General features: G+C 32.4%; 1 protein-coding gene and 1 long non-coding RNA gene across 3 annotated transcripts; one reads left to right on the top strand and one right to left on the bottom strand.

Annotated features, from left to right (window-relative positions):
* Positions 1–7258: 7258 nt before the first annotated feature.
* Positions 7259–10585, top strand: LOC126735101 (WD repeat-containing protein on Y chromosome-like). The gene has a single exon (XM_050439005.1). The coding sequence runs from the start codon at positions 7307–7309 to the stop codon at positions 10514–10516; it is 3210 nt and encodes a 1069-aa protein (XP_050294962.1). The 5' UTR covers positions 7259–7306; the 3' UTR covers positions 10517–10585.
* A 5729-nt stretch (positions 10586–16314) lies between these two features.
* Positions 16315–19373, bottom strand: LOC126735350 (uncharacterized). 2 transcript variants are annotated; one of them, XR_007660381.1, is made up of 5 exons: positions 19122–19373; positions 18915–19040; positions 18621–18770; positions 18404–18528; positions 16315–18345 (listed from the first exon to the last, which is right to left on the bottom strand). It is a non-coding gene; the product is annotated as an uncharacterized LOC126735350 (long non-coding RNA). The 2 variants fall into 2 exon arrangements; XR_007660380.1 differs by having other exon boundaries at positions 18915–19218.
* Between the last annotated feature and the right edge of the window lie 3406 nt (positions 19374–22779).

Below are 22779 nucleotides of genomic sequence, written 5' to 3'. Positions count from 1 at the left end.
AAAAAAAAAAGTTTTTTGTTTCCTTGTAAATAAATAAATATACTATAAAGAGCAGAGGAGCGGAGGAGACACAAGAAGTAACTAGAAGGAAATTAAAAATTTAAACAAAATTGCAAAACGAGTGAATCGACTTTCAGGGGATTATAATTTTATGACAAATGGCAACTACTTAAACTCATAATCAAAAATAATTAACAAATGCACTATAAATCAGTAACTTTTTAAAACTATTATAATTTCGTGTAATAAGCTGTGTTGGTTTAATATTTAATTTTTTTTTGGTTCTGGTTTCCCTAAATTTTTATTTTTAAATTTTGCGGTAAAATCTTAAGAATTTTAGGAACCAAAAATAATATATTTCTTTGCACATGATATTTGTAAAAAATATGATTGTATTTCGTTATTTCTTTTAGAATGGGTGGTATAACGATGATCAAGCTCAGTGAAAATATGTTTTATTTTTTTGTAGAAATAGAGACTTGTACTTACACATAATCCTCTTAGGTTAAATTCAGAATAAAGATTAATTGTACTAATTAATTTTATAACTGGCTATTTTTGTATAGAATTATCTTTAAGATTTTGTTTTTGCACACCTTTAAAATCTGCAATGCAGTTTCGCGAAGACCACCCCAAATTGGTAAACAGTATCTTAAAATAAACTCTTCAAGGGAATTATAAACTATTTTTATTGTTTTTCTATTTAGAATGTTTCGAAGCTGGTAAAATTTGTAATATAGTTTTCGAAGTTTTTTCGCCGTTTCGATAGCATGTTCATTCCAGCGAAGATGTTGACCAATATATAAGCCTAAATATTTAATTTTATTCGTTTTCTGTATACTTGGATAGGTACAAGTAGTATGTAATAAATTACAGGTTGTGTAATAAGCTGTGTTAGTTCAATATTTAATTTTTTTTGGTTCTGGTTTCCCTAAATTTTTATTTTAAAATTTTGCGGTAAAATCTTAAGAATTTTCGGAACCAAAAATAATATATTTCTTTGCACATGATATTTGTAAAAAATATGATTGTATTTCGTTATTTCTTTTAGAATGGGTGCTATAACGATGATCAAGCTCAGTGAAAATATGTTTTATTTTTTTGTAGAAATAGAGACTTGTACTTACACATAATCCTCTTAGGTTAAATTCAGAATAAAGATTAATTGTACTAATTAATTTTATAACTGGCTATTTTTGTATAGAATTATCTTTAAGATTTTGTTTTTGCACACCTTTAAAATCTGCAATGCAGTTTCGCGAAGACCACCCCAAATTGGTAAACAGTATCTTAAAATAAACTCTACAAGGGAATTATAAACTATTTTTATTGTTTTTCTATTTAGAATGTTTCGAAGCTGGTAAAATTTGTAATATAGTTTTCGAAGTTTTTTCGCCGTTTCGATAGCATGTTCATTCCAGCAAAGATGTTGACCAATATATAAGCCTAAATATTTAATTTTATTCGTTTTCTGTATACTTGGATAGGTACAAGTAGTATTTAATAAATTACAGGTTGTGGCATGAATTTTAATCAGATTGTTCAGGTTGATCGGCAGCCGTTAATGAAAATGCTATAAACTTAGTTTTTACAACGTTTAGGCTTATTTTGTTGCTACTTATCCATCTTTGTAAAACTCTAAGACTTTGTTCAGCTTCCAAAAATACATTTTTCTATTTATTGTCTATAAATGTCACTGCAGTGTCATCGGCAAAGCAGATAATCGAATCATTCCTTAGCAATTATCCTAATTCATTAATATAAACTAAAAATAAAACTGGTCCCATGACTGTGCCTTGTAGTACTCCAGTGCTAATGACCGTCCCGCTACTTAAGGTATCATTACATCGCACTTTTTGGATAAGATTTTCCAAATATGTTTTAAAAAGATCTAACACACGGCCTCTTACCCCAATACGGTCCAGTTTCCTTAATAGCAAGGAGTGAGAGACCGAGTGTCGAATGCTTTAGCAAAATCCTGCATCATTCAATCCTGCTGCATTTTAGACAGTATATACCGGTACCAACAAAACACAGCATCCACAGTGCTTTTATTTTGCCTGACTCCAAACTGCTTGCTATAAATAAGATTTTTTTCAAAAAAATCCACAAGGCGGGCTTTAACACATTTTTCCCATAATTTGGAAAAGTTATTTAGAAGTGAGATTGGTCTATTGTTTGTCATTTGATATGGGTCGCCACTTTTGAAGATTGGAATAACTATAGCAGTTTTCCATTCTAGAGGAATTTTTGAAGTACTAGAAGTTAAATTAATTACATGTACTAAAGGCTTTAAAATACAGGTATGAATTGATTTTATTAATTTGACGCTTATACCGCCTTCATCCGGAGAAGAGTCTGTTCTTAAAGAGTTCATATGTGATACAAGTTCTTTTTCGTTAACTAGTTTTACAAAAAATGATTTATTTACAGCATAGTTACTTTTGTTGTCTTCATTTGTGAATGTAATTTAGCTAGCCAATATTTCCTCCTAATTTTTGCAAAAAAGTTGTTAAAAAGTGAAGATGTTTTTTCTTATTTTTTTTATTTTTTATAATCGCACTGTTTCGTCTTTTATTATTAGTATAGCTAAGGTTGTTTTAATTTTAACAGATCTGATGATGCCTAGTTGAGCGAAACACGTGTAATCTAGCTTAAGTTTCGATTACATACTTGTGAGACCTTAACTTAGAGTTTTCTTCATTGTAAGTATTGGAACGGGAATCTCTTTGATAATCTCTTGTGAGCCTTGACCATCATTTTGATTTATATTTTCAACAATTAGAATTTGTCGTAAATAGGATTTCTCAAGAGATTCGTGAGAGTTTAGTTAAAATTAATGCCTTTTAGAATCAAAAAAATCTCCGCTAATCGTTAGCTATTTAAGCACGATGTGGAACATCATTTGTGTAATAGTCCATATCCCAAGAAAAAATCTTTTAGAAAAGCCTCGAAATCTGAATGCGTGCTGGATGCCACCCCGACACTTAGGCGATGTGCGGACATAAATAACCCATTAAGGGTGCAGGACAGCCCCCCGGGGATGACAAACTGCCTTCCAGTGGGAGCGCTCAAGCGGAAACGACCCGAAGATATCTTTTTGTCAGCCAAAGTCGTTAAGTTAATTTGTATTGTATGTTTTTTTTTGAAAATAAAGTTGTTTTCAAGCTCTTCAGTTTCTTTATCATTAATTATGATATTGTGGTACTAATAATATAAATTAATATTGAAAGGACAAAAATGAAGAGCAAGGCAAATAAGAGCTAATGAAGCAGATGAAAAAAAAACTCAAAAAGGTCAAAGAATCTAAAAAAAAAGTTTTAAAAATAAGTAAGAAGACGAAAAAGAGATTCTGAAAGAAGAACAAGAACATGGTTAAATTACGTTGTTATTGAGTAAATCCACTAAATCAGTATAACCCTAACATTTTGCTAAATTAGGTAATCTATAAAACTGAGGACATTCAGATTAAGTTTTACGAAAATAACTTCACCTCGTCGAATTTTATCTTGCCATATACCAAATACAACGTGTGCCAGTGGGCGTAAAGATACGCCATCGGGAAGTGTTCTGCATTTCAAACCTACACGCTTATATCGAAAGTTATTTAATTAAAAAGAACGTGTAAGAACGTTGGTGTTACGTTGATAAATACTTTATGAATGGTTTACGTGTTTTTCTCATTGAGGCAGCTGTTATGGACGCGTTAAAAAATGGTGTTGCATTTTTTCTCAACAATTTGAAAAACGATTTATTGGGCTGAGAGAGTTACTTTTAATTTTTTAAAGCGGATCAAATTTGTTGCAATTTTATTTTGGATTTTACAAAGTCTTTCAGCTGATAGTAGACTGTATCGTTTTCTTGTGCCTGATCCAATAGAACTATGAGAATAATCTGATTCATCTCTAACAAAAGCATTTAGTATGTAGCAAGGAATTTTAAATTATAGAGAAACGTAGTGCTCCAAACATTTGACTAATTTGTTGCCTAACTATTTGCGCACCTGGTGATACATACAGAACGATCATGATGGTTTAATATAGATTTTTCCTCTATTTCATCCAAAGCTGAATCTGTCAAATTTGACGGAACTGGGAATATGCCTTTCTCTCTTGCATGCAAGAAATTTCAAAAATTTGTCCATCCCTAGCCATTGCAGCATCATTTTGTCCTCTTCAACCTACTTTGTCTGAATATATGATCTATCTGACAGGTTCCTTTATGAAGGTTGCTAACCTTTAAGGTTCTACTTAAATCTGGTTGATTAGTCTTCTGTTTAGCTCCTAACATATATATATATATATATATATATATATTTATTTTTATATATTTATCCATTATCCTCAAATTTGTGTTTTTAAGAGGCAGATGGAGGTTACCCAAAGTGGTATGGTTGTGAAGCGACGAAAATTCTCGACACACAACATGAATCGATTTTACAATATGCTGATGTCTGAGGCAAGGGAGGAGGTCTATTCTGCTGAAGGAGTTGAAGGAAAATATAATATTTTCTTTCTTATTCTCTTCTATTATTTTGATTTGGCTTTTCCAATAAGTACAACTAGGTTGAAAAATAAGCCAACTTGGATTACACCAGAGATAAAAACATATTCTATTTACATAAAAGATCTCTATGTTTGGTACAAATATACTAATTCTAGCGAATACTACGTTACATACAAACGTGAAAGGAAACAATATCGATGTTACATCTCCTCTTATAAGAAGTCCATAAATGATCCAAAAAATCCAAAATTCAAAAAACAAATTAAAATCGGCATGGTCAATCATAAAATCTGAGTCAGGTAAAAATAAAACTAACAATATTGTTTTAAGTGAAGATGGTCAGTCCATTGAAAACCCAGGTTTAATCACTCAACTATTTGCTCAACATTTTACTCTTGACCATCAACAAAGCTGTAACTCCAATATACATGACTTGCATAATGATTATTCAACCATATTTCTCTATCATGTTAATTCTCAGGATATCTTTTAGATATTGATGAATCTTCCAAATAAATTTTCCTCTGTCTTGGATGAAATTTTGGTATCTGTTTTAAAGTTTGTCGGGATTCACTTAGCCGGACCAAATGATCAATGTGATCAATGAGAGTCTTGCTACCCAAATTTTCCCTTCTGCTCTTAAGCGGGCAAAATTAGTGCATGTTTTTAAGAAGGGAGAAAAAACGAATATTGCCAACTATCGGCCGGTATCCGTATTACCATCCATATCGAAGGTATTTGAAAGGGTTATCTATCAAATAGTTATGAATTATTTAACTCACCATCAAATAATAAATAAACACCAATACGGATTCGTTCCCAAAAGATCGACGGAAATGCCATTTATAGTGCAATACAATATATCATGGAGAATCTTGAGAGAAGGGCCAGTGTAGCTGGACTGTACTTCAATTTGTCTAAGGCGTTTGACACGGTTGACCATTCTTTACGGCTGGACATCGTGGACCGGTATGGCATCAGGGGTGCAGCATCTAAATTACTCAGTTCATATCTAGAGCAAAGAGAACAAATAGTTTGTGTAACACATTCCGGCTCACCAACATTTCCCGGCCCCAAATTATAAGAGGTGTGCCTCAGGGTTCAATCTTGGAACCTGTGCTCTTCCTATTATATGTCAATGGTTTGCCTGAGCTGTTCCCTTCTGATATGATTTGTCAATTCGCCGACGACACATCAGTTATAGTTGCCAGGAGGACAGTGGCAGATCTTTCACGGGGCTGCTCAACCGCAGTGGAGCGTATGAGGACCTGGTGTCTGGACAGTAAGTTGTCTTTGAATTCTAGTAAAACGGGGTTGATTAATTTTTTCGAAGGCCACTGTTGTCTCAGAATCTTTACTTGTGTGGTCTGGTGGGCAGTCAATTCCTGTAGCCAATAGTATTAAATTCTTAGGAATACACCTCAATTCTCAATTCTCAGGAATTTAAATTGGGAGAAACATACTAAAAACCTTTATTCCAGATTAGCTAGCTTGTGCGGATTGATTAGAAGATTAAGGGATGTAGTGTCTGAGGTATCTCTTCGCCTATTTTATTTCAGACAGGTACAGTCGATCTTACAATATGGTATTTGTGTCTGGGGATCCGCAAGAGGAGCTCTAGATATATTTAGAATGCAAAAGCGTATGATTCGTTGTTTATTGGGCCTGACCTACAGAACTTCCTGTAGACCTTACTTCAGTAAACTAAAAATACTCACCCTTCCCTCCTTATACTTTTTTTCCTTGGTATTATTCGTGAAAAAACACAATCATTTGTTTGTTGAGAATAGGGCAATGTACGCTGAGGACGTGTCTGATTACACGACATAGAAGGGATCTCCGCATTCCATTGCATAATTCAGCTTATTCTGAAAGGGGTTCTCATTATATGGCCAGCTTATAGAATGATTTTGCAATTTAAAGAAGCTGTTTACCACTGGTTGCAGATTTATTGTTTTTATAATTTTACTTTTAGATAATAATTGTAACTTATGTAAGATATTTAGAATATTTATTTTGAATTTTGTTATTTTGTTTATTTAAGGCTATTGCCTCTATGAATTCTAAATAAAAAAAATTTATGTATCCTATGGGAGCTAGATCCTCCTTTATATGATGTTGCTTTGTCGTCCTGTATACGATTTTGTTGCCAAATAAAGGATATTATTATTATTATTATCTATCAATGTACTATTATATATTATTATCTATCAATGGATCCAGGCATAAGTTTCTGTGGAAAGTCTGGAAATATTGCTTCATCGATGTCTCGAGAGATGTTTGCATGAAGTGAAAATACCGAATTAAAATAATTCACTTTTTAAAAATAAAGATTTAGAAAGAACCTTTATTTTGTAAATCAATGGTTTTTAAATGTTGAACCAAAGAATTAATTTTATGATGATTTATGATTGATTCTTTGTATTCTTATTATGATATACTCATAGCGATTTTGATTATCCTTGCTGTATTCTAATGACATAAAATTAATTTCTCCCTATCTTTAATAAATGACTCAGTTCTTTAATTCTGTACATTTTCTTCCCTTTCCAACTTTGACAAAATTATTGACACCATTGAAATTCTTCAAACGGACTACCAATAAAACACCTTATCATTGAGTCATGAATTTAAATTTTTGAAAATTAAGTTTAAAAATAAAATCAATTAATGCGCATGCAATTTTTCCAAGATAGTATTCAATCACAAAGGAAAAACACCATGATTATGACACTGAATGGGTTATAAAAGTGTCATTTCATTTGTCAAAATAAACTGCGGTTTTCTTTTAAATATAAAAATGACCGAAAACCAAAATATCTCGAAACCAGCAACGCAACCGGAAAAACCTAAACGATATCGACTACCATTCCGTGAGTTTAGGAAGCCACCAAAAGATTGTTCGAAAGAGCTTCATAAGCTTCTCGACGAAACTGAACTGGCACAACTTAATGATTTATTTAACAAAGAAGATGGAAGAAGAATGAATAAAACCCAACTGAAAGAAGTCTTAGCGAAAGTCGCTAGAATTGACTTCCCGCCAGAACGCTTTGAAGTTGAATTTTTAAAAATGAATGCATCCTGTAATGGTATGGTGACATGGGACGAATTTATATCCTATTTAATTCTTGGATTTGAACTACAAGAAGTAAGCACTGAATACAAAACTTTGGCAGCTCCTATACCTCTTGGTCCATCGCTAGTAAAAAGTAACCATAGACACACTATTAACCGCATCACGTTTTATCCGACGGTCAAGCCTGATAGAACATGGTCATGGCATGACGGCAGTATAATGACTTGTAGCCACGACGGGGTAATTAATTACTGGACTTTGGATATGACTCCGGAGCGACAAGTTCAGTCGACATGTCCTGAATTAAAAATTCAGTCAACTTGGGTTACTGATTTTGCTGTTTTGCCAGACGTTAGCGTAATATGTACTTCCTCAAGTGAAAGAGATATACGGTTTTATGATACGTCTGCAAGAAAATTTGAACTTCGTGTAATGATCACAACTCTAGAATATGCAGTATATACAATGCATTACAAATTCTACGAAGATCCCAATACAGAATCGAAATTAATTCTTGGCGATATGGGTGGAGGGGTAACCGTACTTTATATAAATACGTTTGCTAGAGGACCGTTTAGATCTCAGCCTGGAATACCATTATTACATGTAAGGTGGTCAGCGATTGTTAAAGGATTAGTTCCACATTTTAGAGCAGCATCGTACCCGAATCTACATACAGATTACGTCCGTCAGGTTTCATTTTGCTCCATCCTTCATAGTGCTGTTTCATGTTCCCAATGCCCACAAGCGGGTCTTTTAATGACTGATGTAACAGACAGCAAAAATGTCTATACTTACAAAGTTACTGCTGGTGTGTGGTGCTTTGCCTTAGAGGAAACAACACATATTGTTGCCACAGGAAGTCCAGATTGTTTAATTAGACTTTGGAATCCATTTGTACCACATCGACCTACTTGCCTATTCTATGGGCATCATACCGGTATTGTCCAGCTGGTATTCCAAGATAATGGAAAAATGTTATATAGCTTATCAAAAGATAAATCCATCAAGGTTTGGGATATTGCTGTACAGACATGTTTACAAACATACCTAGAATTACCCCAAGAACTAGGCGAAAGAAGTGAGTTAACCGCCTTATATAATCCCGAATCTAGACAATGGATTATTGCAAGTGGTATGATAGCAGTTATACCATTGAGTCCAAAACAAAGTAGTGAGCATACTGATGGGAATACTCATTCTAGTGCGGTTTCTGTAGTGCTGTACAATAAGCTGTTTAAAGTAATTGTTACATGTGGGTTGGATAGTTATATTATAGTGTGGAACCCATGGGATGGAAGAAGGTTGCTAGTAATTAAAGAAGGTCATACTAGAATGTTACATGGTGAAATTATGAGCGTTGAAATAACTGCTGCCACCTTTGACCCAGGATATCAACGGCTTCTTACAGGAGCCCACGACGGTACTCTTAAAATTTGGAACTTTAATACAGGGACCTGCTTACGAAATATGAACATTGAAACCTGGTGTGAAGTTCAGAGCGTAATTTGGGTTAACAACAGAATATTAGCGATGGGGTGGAATAAAAGAGTAACCGAGTTTGCGGATACCGGTGAGGCAGTAGGTCCAGAAGGAGCATTTAGTAAAAATTGGGATTTACGGCATTCTGAGGATATTAGCGCAGCAGCAGTGAGAGTTCCTGAATCATTGGCAACTACCTCTTATGTGGGAGAGCTACTTCTTTGGCGTCTCGAAACAGGACAACCATATAAAAAATTTATTGTGTCTAACCCCACTGAACGGATTAAAATTCACTTCACTGTAGAGAAAAATAAAGACAAGCATTCAGATAGCTTTTCATTTGGTAAATATGCTAATCGTTTGTCAATGGTGTGCAAGCAAAGTATTGCATCTCAGAGTTCCAAACGAGTTACTTTACTTCCGCCACAGGAAAAAACATTAAGCGGACCAAAAGTCATGGGTCGCAAAGGAAGAATGTCTATGATCCAAATGCCCGAAGAATGTTTCAATTTACGGAGACTTGCCGTTCACTGTATGCTATTTTTATCTGCAAGAAAAACTGAACCTGAAGTGGGAACCTTATTAGTTTCCTTGGAAAATGGCGTAATTCAAGTTTGGAATCATCATGTCTCAGGAGGATTTATCACGTCATTTAATGCAGTACATAAGGCTGGTGATTATGTCATCGCTATGACTACAGATGTTAATAATGAATTTTTGTTTACTGGGACGACTGCCGGCTACATTAAAACTTGGCTTATGAAGAACTACTGCATGTTACCCGAAAACCAGGAGCATATTTGCTTGCCAAAGTACAGACTAATGTTTCCGTTTATGTGGGGCGACAGGTTTATCGGAAGAGCTAGCAGAATGGTCGCGAATCAACCTTTTCCAATATTATTGAATAGCTATAAAGGCCATTTTATGCCGGTATCTGGATTGACTTATCTTGAAGATAGTAGAATTTTAATAAGCTGCAGCGCAGACTTTAGTACCAGAATGTGGACGCTGGCTGGTCGTTATTTACAAACCATTGGAACTTTTAAGCCTTGGAAGCCTATTCCCCAGGATGGCAACCTCCCCGATGATTTTGAATACACTATTCCTCCAGATATTAAACGAGTTGGAAGCTCCACAACCTTACGGGTTTTAAGCGGTGGTTCATTTCCAAAACGCCTTACCTTTAAGCAGCTCCAGAAGCAAGCAGAAAAGGATCTTGTACATGTCGATCACAGTAAAATCTACGGGGCACGTCTTTCGGATCCAATTTTAGGTCATAATTATAACGTTTTTGAGCGCCTGAGTACTCCAAAGGAAGTCAAATTTGATACCTCGTTCCCATATATACCTGTCTACCAGCACCTAATTATGCCTCAACCTAAACCAATTCAAGTTCCTGATGTGCCAATAGATGTACCGAATAATATAAGGGTGGACGACGAAACAATCTAATGAAATTATGATTTCTATATTTATATTTAATTTTAATTATTGCCTTTAATAAATATTTAATTGAAAATACTTAGAGCTAAAAATATTTTTTTTAATTTAGTTGATTTTAAGTACTAAGCAAAGGAACAATAAAATTAAAAAGTTTCTTTTCCACTTTTCTTTTTCTTTTACGACTTCTTCTTTTGCTTCTTTTTTTTATTTTTCATCTTCTTTTTTTACTTCTTTCTGTTCACAGTTTTCCAAGTCAGTAGTGCCTCCGATCTTTCTCGATGCTGCGGAAAACCCTACTCGTAAGTTGACCTTAGTTGGAATCTTGGTATATGGCGAATGGTCGCACAATGGTAGATCTAATTTTTGGAAACAGAAACATCTTTCTAGGTCTGCGCTGACCAAAGGTTGCTTTAGCTTTTAAATCAGGTTTATTTGTAATATAATCCATTTTTCATGAAATTTGCAAGTAGAATTGAACGTCAGAATAGAAATAGACACGATGTCGCAGACCTAGATAATGTTCGTCAGCTACTGACGGTATCGGTAGACTGTTCTACCACTGTTGCCTGTTCTAGGTTATAAGATTTGGTATTAAAGGACTTTTTAAACTTTTTAAACTTCTTCTTCACAGTAAAATTATGATAAATACTAAATTTGTAAAAATGATAATTTTTTTCCAAAATGGCGTTTATCTGCCATTTTGAGTTCGAAAATTATTAAAATTATGTTTTTACGTAAAAAGATTTGATTGAATTTCTATTCTGTCTTGTCAAACCAGGTCCATTATATCGAAATTCCAGGTACATATGTAAATCATTCATTCATTGCAAACGCTAATATATTTAGGTAAACGAACGGACGCCTACGTCACTTTTACTATTACCAATTACTATGCCTTTGTTAGCCGAACTACTTACTATAGCAGGTTGATCTCAAGGTAATATTTGATTCATATGGGCAACAATTTCGTCATTATATACTATTAGGGACTGATTGAATTATAATGAATATAAAATATCAATAGTATTTAAAATACTTACCCACAGCAGAGTAAAATTTCGTATTTATCTTTAATAAATTTAAGAAAAAACCATTGTACCCTTGTTCCATTTCTAGGAATAGTATAAGATAGAACAATAAACCGAGGATAATGCAAATATGAAATAATTTAAAGAAATTGTCTTGCTGGTGGTTCCATCTTCAAATGAACAGGATATTACTTTAGACTGTCCCACTACAATTTAAAAAGACTTTTTCTTTTCCACCTTGCCTTTTAAAAGCCAGAAGAGGTAGCTAAGAATTGCCATTTTTTAGTTTCATCGCTCTTTAATCTACATAGTATTTCATTTAAATTAACGAAGTTGACATACACTTCTAGTATAACCGGACATGTCAAAATAATTCATTAGTAGCCATTTTTAAGAAAACTAGTAAATACCAGAAAGGCTTAGTAACTACCGAACACATTTAAGCGGTTTTGGTTATGCTTTTTTTGGTTATGCTTTTTACCACACTTTTTTTTCAAAAGTGTGGTAAAAAAGTAGGACAATTTGTGACGTCATTCTTTGACATTGCATTAAAGCGGTCTATACCATGGCCCTGATCGAGGTCAACTAACACTTGACGGTTTGGCAAGTTTGGATGATTTTTATAAAAACGTTAACAGTGATCGTATTAACCATGTAAAAAAAGGAAAGAAAAATCACAAACCAATCAATTACATCAAAATACCGGTTATACTTATCAACGTGAGGAGTTTATTGAGTGTGCCAAAGGATGATAAAACTATCAACCAACTGTGGTTAAAATCCAACGGACCGCTCGAAAGAGGCTAAGTGTCCCCCAATGACCTTGGCGCGTTGCCAAATTTTTTACATTTTCCAGTAACATATTTTTTTTAGTCACAGTTTCTCCATAATCTATGGCCCACTGAAAAGGTTGTTGTCCCCCTGCTTGTGACTCTTCTCGTATGTTTTAAGAAAAACGCTCGGATACGTTAATTTTGATTCCTAGGGGGACGTTGAATTTGCTTTAAAAAGAAGAGCAATAGGAATTGCTTCTGGAATGGGTTACAGAGAGGAGTGGTGGTAGGTGTTTTCAAAACTTCATATCCTGACCTTTCCATCTGCTTATATCATATGGATGCTTATATTTCTTATGTCAGAAGTAACTTAGGCCTTTTTGAGAGCCACCATCATATCCACAACTATCCAACCCGACATGGTAATGATTTAAGGGTGGCTTACTCTCGTCTCTGAAGATCCCAAAATAGATCTGACTTTATTTCCATAAAATTTTTCAACAAACTTTGTGTGTTTAAGTGTATGATGTGTAACTTATGTTAGTTGTCTATACTGTGCCATATCTGTACCGCATATCTTTTACCTTTTATATACATTTTTATAACACATCAACACATCATGTACCAGACCTGTATTTTATTCCTGGATCTAAAGATTTTTAAATTATTATTAAAACATTTTTGACTTGAGATACAATTATTATGATTTTCTTTGTGGGCTTATGTAAAAGTTACAATGTAATTTCTGAACATGACTAAATAAATTGAAATTGACGTATTTTCATCTACAGCCGCACAATACCAAAAATAAGATATTGCCTTACACTTTAGATTTTTAAATAGAAATCCCATTTTTTTTAGTTTATAGATTATCCGTGAAGTTTTTAATAACTTTTGTATAATAATATTTATACCGATGTTTAATCGTTGTGGTGTTATTTGATTTTATTATAAAATTCTATAAATGTAATAACGATGGAATATATGCTAAAAATAATAATCATTATAGTTCCTATAGTCACAAGACTTTAAAACTCTACAATAAAGTTAAAGTAAAAATTCATTTGCAATAAACAGGTAGGTCAATGTGGTAATAAGTACTAAAGTGCCCATTTACCTCGATGCAATAATAAGGATTTTGTTCAAATCTATTCCTCACATATACAAGCATATGCATATCTTGAGTTATTTGTCTACATTCAGCTATTATCCGCTCCCGAAGATCTTAAATGGAATCTGGCTTCGTACTAAAAACTTTACTTTTCAAATGCCCACAAAAAAAATCAATCTAAAGAACTTAAGTCCGGAGATCTCAGCGGTCACTCAATGGAGTGTCATCTGGTAATCCACTCGAGAAATGGGTGTCTAAAAACGTCTAATTAATGTATTTTTTATATTGCTGTAATTCGTAGCTCTATTGTACTTTTAAACGTTTCTAAGTACGTCTGGCCCGTCAAGTTTCCATGAATAAAGAAATTTCGAAACAAGTATGGAGTCGGGTCACTACAGATCTATCGACAGTTATGTCATTTAATTTAAAATTTATAATATTTGATCTAATTTAATTTCAATTATATTAAATATTAAATAACAAATTTGCGTTGTTGATTGTACGTTGGAAAATTAGTTCGCAAAACTCCAATCTTCTATCAAAATTCATGAAGCCCATAATCATGTTTTATCTTTTCTTCTTCTAACAATGCCTATTCACTGCAGCTCGAAATAGGTCACTTCATATTAGGCCAGTCCATTTTCTAAGATTGGTCAGCCAGGATATACGCTGGGCAATATCATTAGTTGGCCAAAGTAGCTGTTGCAGCTTATTACTACTTATTAGTAAGCCAGCCAGTTTTCTGTTTTTTACGGTAGTAATAATTTCCTTGTCTTTTTTGAGCCTGTCAAAAATCGTGATGTTAGTTGTATGCTATGTTTATCAGACCCGTAACGTGCGTCGGTAGCACAATATTTGAAATGCCTCTAAGTATTTGGTGGCAGCCTTGCTGACTCCAGATTTCTACTCCGTAGAGGAGAACACTAAAGACGTACTGACCCCACTAAACAGCAGCTAAACAGTGGCTCTTAACCAGGGAAAAATAAATTTTTAAAACCTTTAACATTTTTTAAATCTTCTAAATCTAAATTTTAAATTTTAAAAAGCTTTGCTAATTATATGACCCATATAAGCAGTGAACCTAAATTCAAAATCAAACAATACACCGAGATTTTTAATGAGGTTTGCCGCCTTATTATCTGAACCATTATTTACTTTTCTGGTTTGTGTTTCTTGACAATGTTATGATTTTTATTTGGTAAGATTAAGGTCCATTTTGTTTAAATATCCTTTTAAAACACTTTAAATCGCCTGCAAGTTTTAAGCATAATAAATTTTTAAAATAAATTGGGATGTCATTAGCAAACAACTCAAAGAGAAATAGAGCCATATGCGCTTCTTGGGGTACACCAAAGTCCATTCTATGTCTCTTGATAGTCACGATTTTCATAGTCTGTTTTCGTTAAATTAAATTGCTGCAGAACCATAATTGGCGACTTATACCATAGGACCTGAATTCATGTAGCAAGATATTGTGGTCCACTTTGTCAAAGACTTTTTTAAAATCAAAATAAATTACGTCAACCTGAACCTTATCTAAGGTATTAACAACATAGCTTGAACAGATTGTCAAATTTGTTTGGCAAGACCGACTCTTATAAAGACCATGCTGATTTTATAAGGTTGTATTGAAAAGGTTGCCATCATTCACAACTATTGATTCAAATATTTTTGCCATAATATTTAGACCAAAGATGTATTTTATAATATGAGGTCGATCTACTCCCTTACAAAATGGTATTATATTGGCGATTTTCCATATTTAATTTTGAGGGAGTAATTGTAAATGTAAGAAAATGGTTATGATAATGTGGGGCTACATTTTTTAGAAAATATACGTGAAATCTTATCTGGACCATAACCTTTATATACCTTTAGATCAATAAGTTTTATAAGAACTACGTTACTGTTATTTTCGATATCCGAAATGCATTGATTACAATTAAATTTAGGGTTTTCAGCTCCTATCAGAAAAGAATTATCAGCTGTCAAGACATATACAGATTCAAAAATTCTGCAAAGTAGTCTCCAATTTCCTAAGGATCAATGATGCAACCATCTTGAAATTACATTTGCTTGCATTTTGCTTGCATTTACCATATTATGCCTTGAATTTATAAAAGACCAAAAGCACTTGAGGTACTTCAAGATATTATGTTGAGTAAATATTAAAAAATGTTAATAATCGCTATCAATAGATGCCTTTTATAAAGACCTTAAATTTTGATACTTTATCTAATTCGAAAGTTTTACGTCTACCCTTTCTTCAATTAAATAAATCATTGTTCAATATTTATCACAACTAGGTAAGTTACGTATCAATTTCAAATCAAATCAAGAAAAAGTTTTTCGATGACATACGATGACACTGACTAATATTAAATATTATTTTTGCAATCCATTATTATCAGTATTAGGTTCAGTTAGTCAAATGTTATTAGCCCAAATATATTCACAGTGATTGAAGATATAGGTACATATCGTTGGCTTGCTGCAAAAACTTATTAAGTCAAAAATGATAGTTTCTGGAAAAATCAATTGTTTACTAATGCCGGTGGTTTTGGGAAAAAATCATTTTGTAGTTTTTAGTTTCCGGCAATAAAATATGATTTTGTGTGTTATTTCAAAACTAACAGTAAAATAATAATGAAAAAGTAGTATTTTGTTAATCAATAATTGGATAGAAAAATATAAAATGTGACTTAGTGAGTTTTTATTTTATGTGAAATATTGTAAAATTACTGACTTAATGAGTTAATTTTTATAAATAAACTTGATGTTGAAAAACTAGTAAACTTTTTTTGGTAATATACCTTTTTTTATTAAAAAAAATACAAAACCTAATAATAAATGTTGTTAAACATAATGTAACTATGAACTAAAACGTCTCCCCGTCTGAGTCAGAATATCCAGGTTCAGGAATTACATCATTCAATATTGTGCTTATTGGCAGCGATTTATACCAACCGTGGTACTCATTAGGTATCACTCCTTTTTCGCATAACTTTAAAAGGTCTTCTTTTTTTTAACGGATATTGGCAGCATATTTTTGTACAACTTGCTTATTTTCAAGGTACTATAGTCAATTTTTTGAGTGGCTCTCGATTTTCTTTCAATATTATTGCTTTTATATTCACCAAAATAATCATAGCGGTATTTAAGAATACCAGGCTGTATTTTCTGAAATCTGAAGCACTTTACTTTCAAGCAGTTTACTTTATCATTATTACAATCAGTTGTCTTATTTCTAAATAAAGTCTTGGACAAATCCAGTAAATTAAGAAATTCATTAAACTTAAACTCTTTGGTGATGAATGGATCTCCAAATTTATTTCGGTTACGTTTGGATCTAGCTCGTTTAAAAATACTTATCCAGTCATTGACTACATAAACTGATTGATATTTTTTCTCTTTTTTAATGGCACTGTGCATGGAATCAACCTCCATGTAGCTGTGGCCACTTTCTAAGAATTTATGCTCTATGATATCAACCGCAGTTGTTTGAACAATATAAAGAAATAGAGCAGCAATATTCTGGTTTCGGTTTTGTCCATCGCATGTATCCGAATATAAGGTTACGTGTCCGGCTTTAAGCCTATAAAGCAATTATACAGTGATGTTCCAATTTCACAGCTACCTCGCTTTCCATGTAGTTCAGTCCATGCAAAGCAGTATGCTCTGTGTGGTTCTGGAGCTTCATAAATAGTTAAGTTATACATATTAATTTTTCGGCTGTAATACATCGGTGAAACATCGGAAGATGGAATCTGTAACAGAGATTGTAAATGGAACGTAACCATGATAATGTCTTCCAAAGCAGCTTTATCAATTTCTTTTGATCGGGCTGCTTCGTTTTTCCGAGTAATATGATTTTGGTATGTATCTTCCAAGTTACAGCGGTCTTGAATGTTAGAATTTTAATACCGATTACAAGTTGCGCACTGATCTTTTTTTGGCTTAAAAAAAAGAAATATTATAAGATGTGCAAAAATTTTTTCTATATGCATGGGAAGAAACTGATTTAAAATTATTCTTTAAACAGTAGGCCCGGTATAGGTCGTAAATACATCTTTGAGATTGATAGCTTACGATCTAAATAGAGTCGTTTTGAAGATTTTCGATTGTAATGACTTTCCATTGTTGGAAAACTTGCAATGTGGGCTTTTACAATATCTATGTCAGAATCGGAAGTTTTATTAACAGAAGCTTTTTTTCGTCTTTCATCTTTACCTTTGAATACACCCAAAGAATTTCTCTTTTTAAAAGCTGTCAAAATAGGACCATTATTTATATTAAGCATTTTCATAAAAAATGATTGACAAATTCTTATCTTGTTAGTACCTTTATAAAAATGGTATTTTTTTGCATTTGATCTTATCTTGCTATTTTGACCTTTCCTTGGTCTTCTTTGAGGCTCCTCTACATCAACATTTCTTAAAATAAAATCCATTTTGCGCTCATAAGCTTTAAGTCCTCAGTATTCTTTACAAATTTGTTTTCTATCGTCTTCATCAAATATGGTGGTGCACTTGAATCTACATAAATTCCCACAGGAGCTATTCTGAGGAGTTTTTGCCGGTCGTACTCTCCCTTTGGTTGTTGAGTATTCTAGACATTTACTCATGTTTCTTTTATATTCGTTTCTATTCCATTTAGCTGGATCACTTTTCCTCCATCTTGTTATTACTTTCTTGCAGCGACCATTATCGTAAGTTTTTGTCACTCTCTTCCTTAGAAGACGATGCCTTAAAGAAAAAAGATCAAGTGAAGAGTCATCTGTTTCTTCGTCTGATGAGGAATAAGGTAGATTCAATAATTTTTTTCCTAAATTTTGAATTTGATTATTTGTTATAGAAGCTTCGATCAAAAATTCGCTATTTTCATCTACAATGTATTCTGTAACTTTTTGATCAGGTTGTGGACTTGCTACAAATAAATTTACTGTTTTAATATTTGATATTCTTTTAAATACTGAAAAAATTACCTAAGGTAGTTGGTTCTAAACATTTAATATTTCTGACAGTGTCATACTCAAAAGTGTTTGGCAATGAAGTGTGGTCATTTGATTTTGCAATTCATTATTATTCTCCAGTTTAGACACATCACAAACTAAAAAAAATACAATATAAGTAGTAATCTAGCACTAAAAAACAAAAACTGTACATATAAAATAGTTACCATTACAATAGAAAAATGCTTACCAGCATTATTAATTAAAGCTTCAAATTCCTCGGGAACAAAGATTTCAACATTTTCGTCCATAAGTTTAATAGCAGATAATGGCACGAGTTCATTTGATTGATTTACATTTTCGAATTCATTATTGACCGCTGGCGCTGGTGGGATATTTTCTTAAAAATACAGAAAGATTATAGTAAAGACCTAATATATATTTCTAAAGAGAAAATAGTATTTAAAAAAAAAACAGTTTTATGAATGATTGTTAATTAAAGGGATTTCCTAAAATAAACATAAAAACAAAAGCTAAATTTTACCAATATTATCTGCAAATAACTCTTGTGCGCTAGTGTCAGTTATATCTCTATTTGGAATATTATTTAAAATATTTTCATTTCCAATGCTCGGCTCATCATTTGTGATAATATTTTGACATCCATTATCTTAATAAATAAAACAGTTATTATCAAAATGTGTGTTTGTAAAATATTGTACTATTGCAAAAAAATTAGTAGGTACATTACCTTCTTGGTTTTTGCCCCGTAATGCCAGTTGGAGTAACTTATTTGTGCGGTTTGAGTACATTTTCTAAACAAATAATCACTGAGAAAAGTCAAATTATATTCACACTACGGTACAACAAAAATAATAAATTAATCTAAGAATGTGTAGGTTAGAAAACAGAATTTTATTTTGACGTTTAAAAAGTCCCAGTGATGGCACCACATTTATTATATAAAACTCATTAAGTCACTTAGTGAGTTTTTACATGAACTCAAAACAGGCTTAATGACTTAGTGTGATTTTTATGGACTTCTTTTTTGGTATTTTGTGAGTTTTTAAGCGTTTAATATTTGGTTCAGTGATAGAACAACATTAGACTTAGTGATATTTATCAAAATTTCAAAATCTGAAAATGTTGACTTAGTGAGTTTTTGCTGCAAGCCGACGATATACTTTATTAAGCAAAAGTTACTAAAAATCTCATGGAGAACGAATATATATATATATATGAATAAACGAATATAATATATATATATATATATATATATTTGTAAATCGGCTCTCATTTAAATATCTAGAGTATTTTAAAGTTTAAAAGGCATTATCTTATTTTTGGTTCACCCTGTATTATACGGCTATAGATGAAAATACATCCCCCGATAAATCAAAATTGACTTGTCCGAGCATTTTTTCGAAAGTATACCAGAAGGGAATAGGGTTGCGACCTTTTGGTTGGGCCACCCTGTATATGTGTATTTAGTACCTATCCTAAAAAGAACAAATTATAGATTAGCCTTTTACATTATTTCTATAAGATTAAGATATGGCTACGCCCCCATGCCATACATTTTAGCCAATAACTGTCAAAACACAAATTGCACAATTAATTTATTTACTTTCACATCTTTATTTACCAGCTAAAAGAAATATCTAATCATTTCTCGGAAACCCCCGTCCGTAAGCCTATGACTCCCAGTTGAGAAACATAACACCAGCTGACGCCACAGATAAATGCGACGTTGCCCGGTCTTGTAAGATTTCTGATGATGAGTTTCATACTTGACATAAATACAGGGTGTCTCATAAGTTATGGTTAAAACTGATCGAGGTGATAGAGGAAGTCATTTTTGATAAAAACGGTCATATGACATAGGGTCCGGTACCTAGAAGTTTTCCAGTTATTTTTAATTTTTTTATTTTTACAAAAAAATCTGGGTATTGTCGGTAAAATTGTACAAAATCCCAAGGACATATTTAATGTTTTTTTTAGAAGTAATTAGCAGAACAATTTATATTACTTCTTATTTGCTTACAGTATTTTGCCTAATATGAAGGAATTTGCTGATTTTGTAATTAAATAAATAAATATTGTCTTAATATTTATATTTGATACAATAATAAAGAGATGAAAAAGTATTCAATCATTCTAAATATGCAAGACTATCTAGCAAATGAATGCTATTCTACTTAACTATCCATACTTATAATACAAAGCAAACCAAAACAAAATCAAAAAGCTTTTTAACGTAAAACGAAGAGCAAAAAACAAAATAATACAATATAATGTACTTATTATTTTGATAATTATATGATGGGACAAATAAAATAATAATAATTATCTATTGATTACCCTTAGAAAGATGAGAGATAGAAAAAAACAGATTAGTTATTATTGCTGGAACAACATACAGCAATAGTCAAGCATAAAATATTTTTGTAGATGATATATCTACCGGCATTTAAAAAATGTGTTTGAGTTTAAATTTAAATTTATTAAGGTTACGCAATTGAAGTTAATGTATGTTTTGCACGCAATGTTTACGCAATGTAAGTTTATTGCGTTATAGGGAAAGGACCTGCTATAAAATATTGTAGGAAAACCCCTAATGAGTAAGTATATGAACAATATTCACAGCCAAGCCAAGCCAAAATAAAAACATGAAAAATTCATCTTTAGACAGTAGCACATGGCCCTAATAACGTCTCAAAGACGAAGAAGAAGAAATGGGACATTTATTAAACTAACATTTTATGGCTTTAGGGTAGCTTGATGGTTAAAGTTAAAGTTAAATTTTAAAAATATTTATAATACCGGTCCTTAGTCTTATGTCTAATATTTACAGTATGTACAGACGTGCTTTAAAGATATTGTGCAAGAAAATTGTGATCATGATTAGCTAAAGGTTTATATGTAAAATTGTATAAATGATATTTCCATCTATTTTCCATACGAAGCCTTTTCAAATCAATATTGTTTTGAGATATTTGATCCTGGTTTTTTAACTCAAAAATCAAACGAGCATAGATCTTCTGCATGATTTGCATCATATTTTTATAAAGCATGTCAAGGTAAGGATAGTATAAAAAATTACGGTAGTCAAAGATTGAAAGGACAAGCAAATCTGTTTAAAATTTAAAATTTTAAAATTTAAAATTTTAAAAATGTAAAAAGGATTTTCAGCATAAAAAATTTCCTCCATCTTAACTTCTCTACATGATCGCTAAATCGTAGTTAAGAGTTAACACAAATACCTAGATTGTAAGCAAGAGCTATAAAATTGCAGCTTTGTATGATGTGTATAGATATTAATGTTTGATTCTACTAGCTCAACTCCATTTTTATTTCCTAAAACCAATAAAATTGATTTTTTTAAATTTAAGTTTAAGTTATGTTTATGAAATAACTTGCATAATAGATTAAGCTTATCATTTAAAGACTCAGTGGCCTGATGAAGTAATTCAGGTTTAAAACAAATTGTACAGTTGAGTGTCATCAGCATAATCCATGACATGGCCTTTTTTACAGGACGTTAGGATATCGGAAGTATGAATTATAAAAAAACATGGCTCCAATATAAGCCTCGTGGTACATAAGGTTATAAAAAGATTATCAAAAAAAATTATTTTAATGTAAAACAAAACTTAATCAATTTTCCAGGTTAAAATACATATATATGGGTTAAAAAATTGTACTTGGAAGAGAAAATCAAACAGTTCCAAAGAAGAATACAGCAATTCTGGGCGGCGTTTGGCAAACTGAGTTATATACTCAGAAACAAGAAAATAACATTAAATAAGAAAAGAAAAGTATATGATATGTGCATTCTGTTTATTTTAGTCCTCCATCGGGTGCCTCCAAAAATTGCACTGATGAAACGCAGCAGTCTCATTAAAATCAGATTCTTGACAAGAGAAGAACCACTTTGAAGTGGTAAAATACTACGTACTGAGAGCGGAGCTATAGGGGAATATTAATAGCTGACGAAAACAGATTAAAGGCAATTAATTAACATGACAAAATCAAAATGTACAGCAAGACAACACGCATTGCGACATGAAACATACGCAGTGTCTTCATAGCAGGGAAACTTGGGAATGTGGAGAAAGTAATGAACAGGATCAACACAGATATTCTAGGTCGCAACGAAGTCAGGTGGCTCGCATCGTGTAAAATAAAAACTAACAATGGATATATATACTATTCAGGAGGATGCCATCATGCTCATACGTCCGAAAGGGCAATACTTATCAGAGATGAGATAAAGAGGGTCGAGATGAAACTTCAGATATCTCATCGTATTAAGAATGGCATACAAATATTATTACGTGATACTCGTCAACCAATGATAAGTCAGATGTAGGCATTAAAGAAATTGATAGCAAAGTGGATGAAGTAAT

This window comes from Anthonomus grandis, chromosome 4 (genome assembly GCF_022605725.1).
Source record: "Anthonomus grandis grandis chromosome 4, icAntGran1.3, whole genome shotgun sequence".
NCBI lineage: Eukaryota > Metazoa > Arthropoda > Insecta > Coleoptera > Curculionidae > Anthonomus > Anthonomus grandis.
The sequence above is the reverse complement of the archived record's forward strand: the minus strand, read 5'-3'. Positions and strand labels throughout refer to the sequence as shown.

Excerpts from the sequence above, each read along its gene's own strand:
- LOC126735101 (XM_050439005.1), top strand. The coding sequence starts at position 7,307 with ATGACCGAAAACCAAAATATCTCGAAACCAGCAACGCAACCGGAAAAA.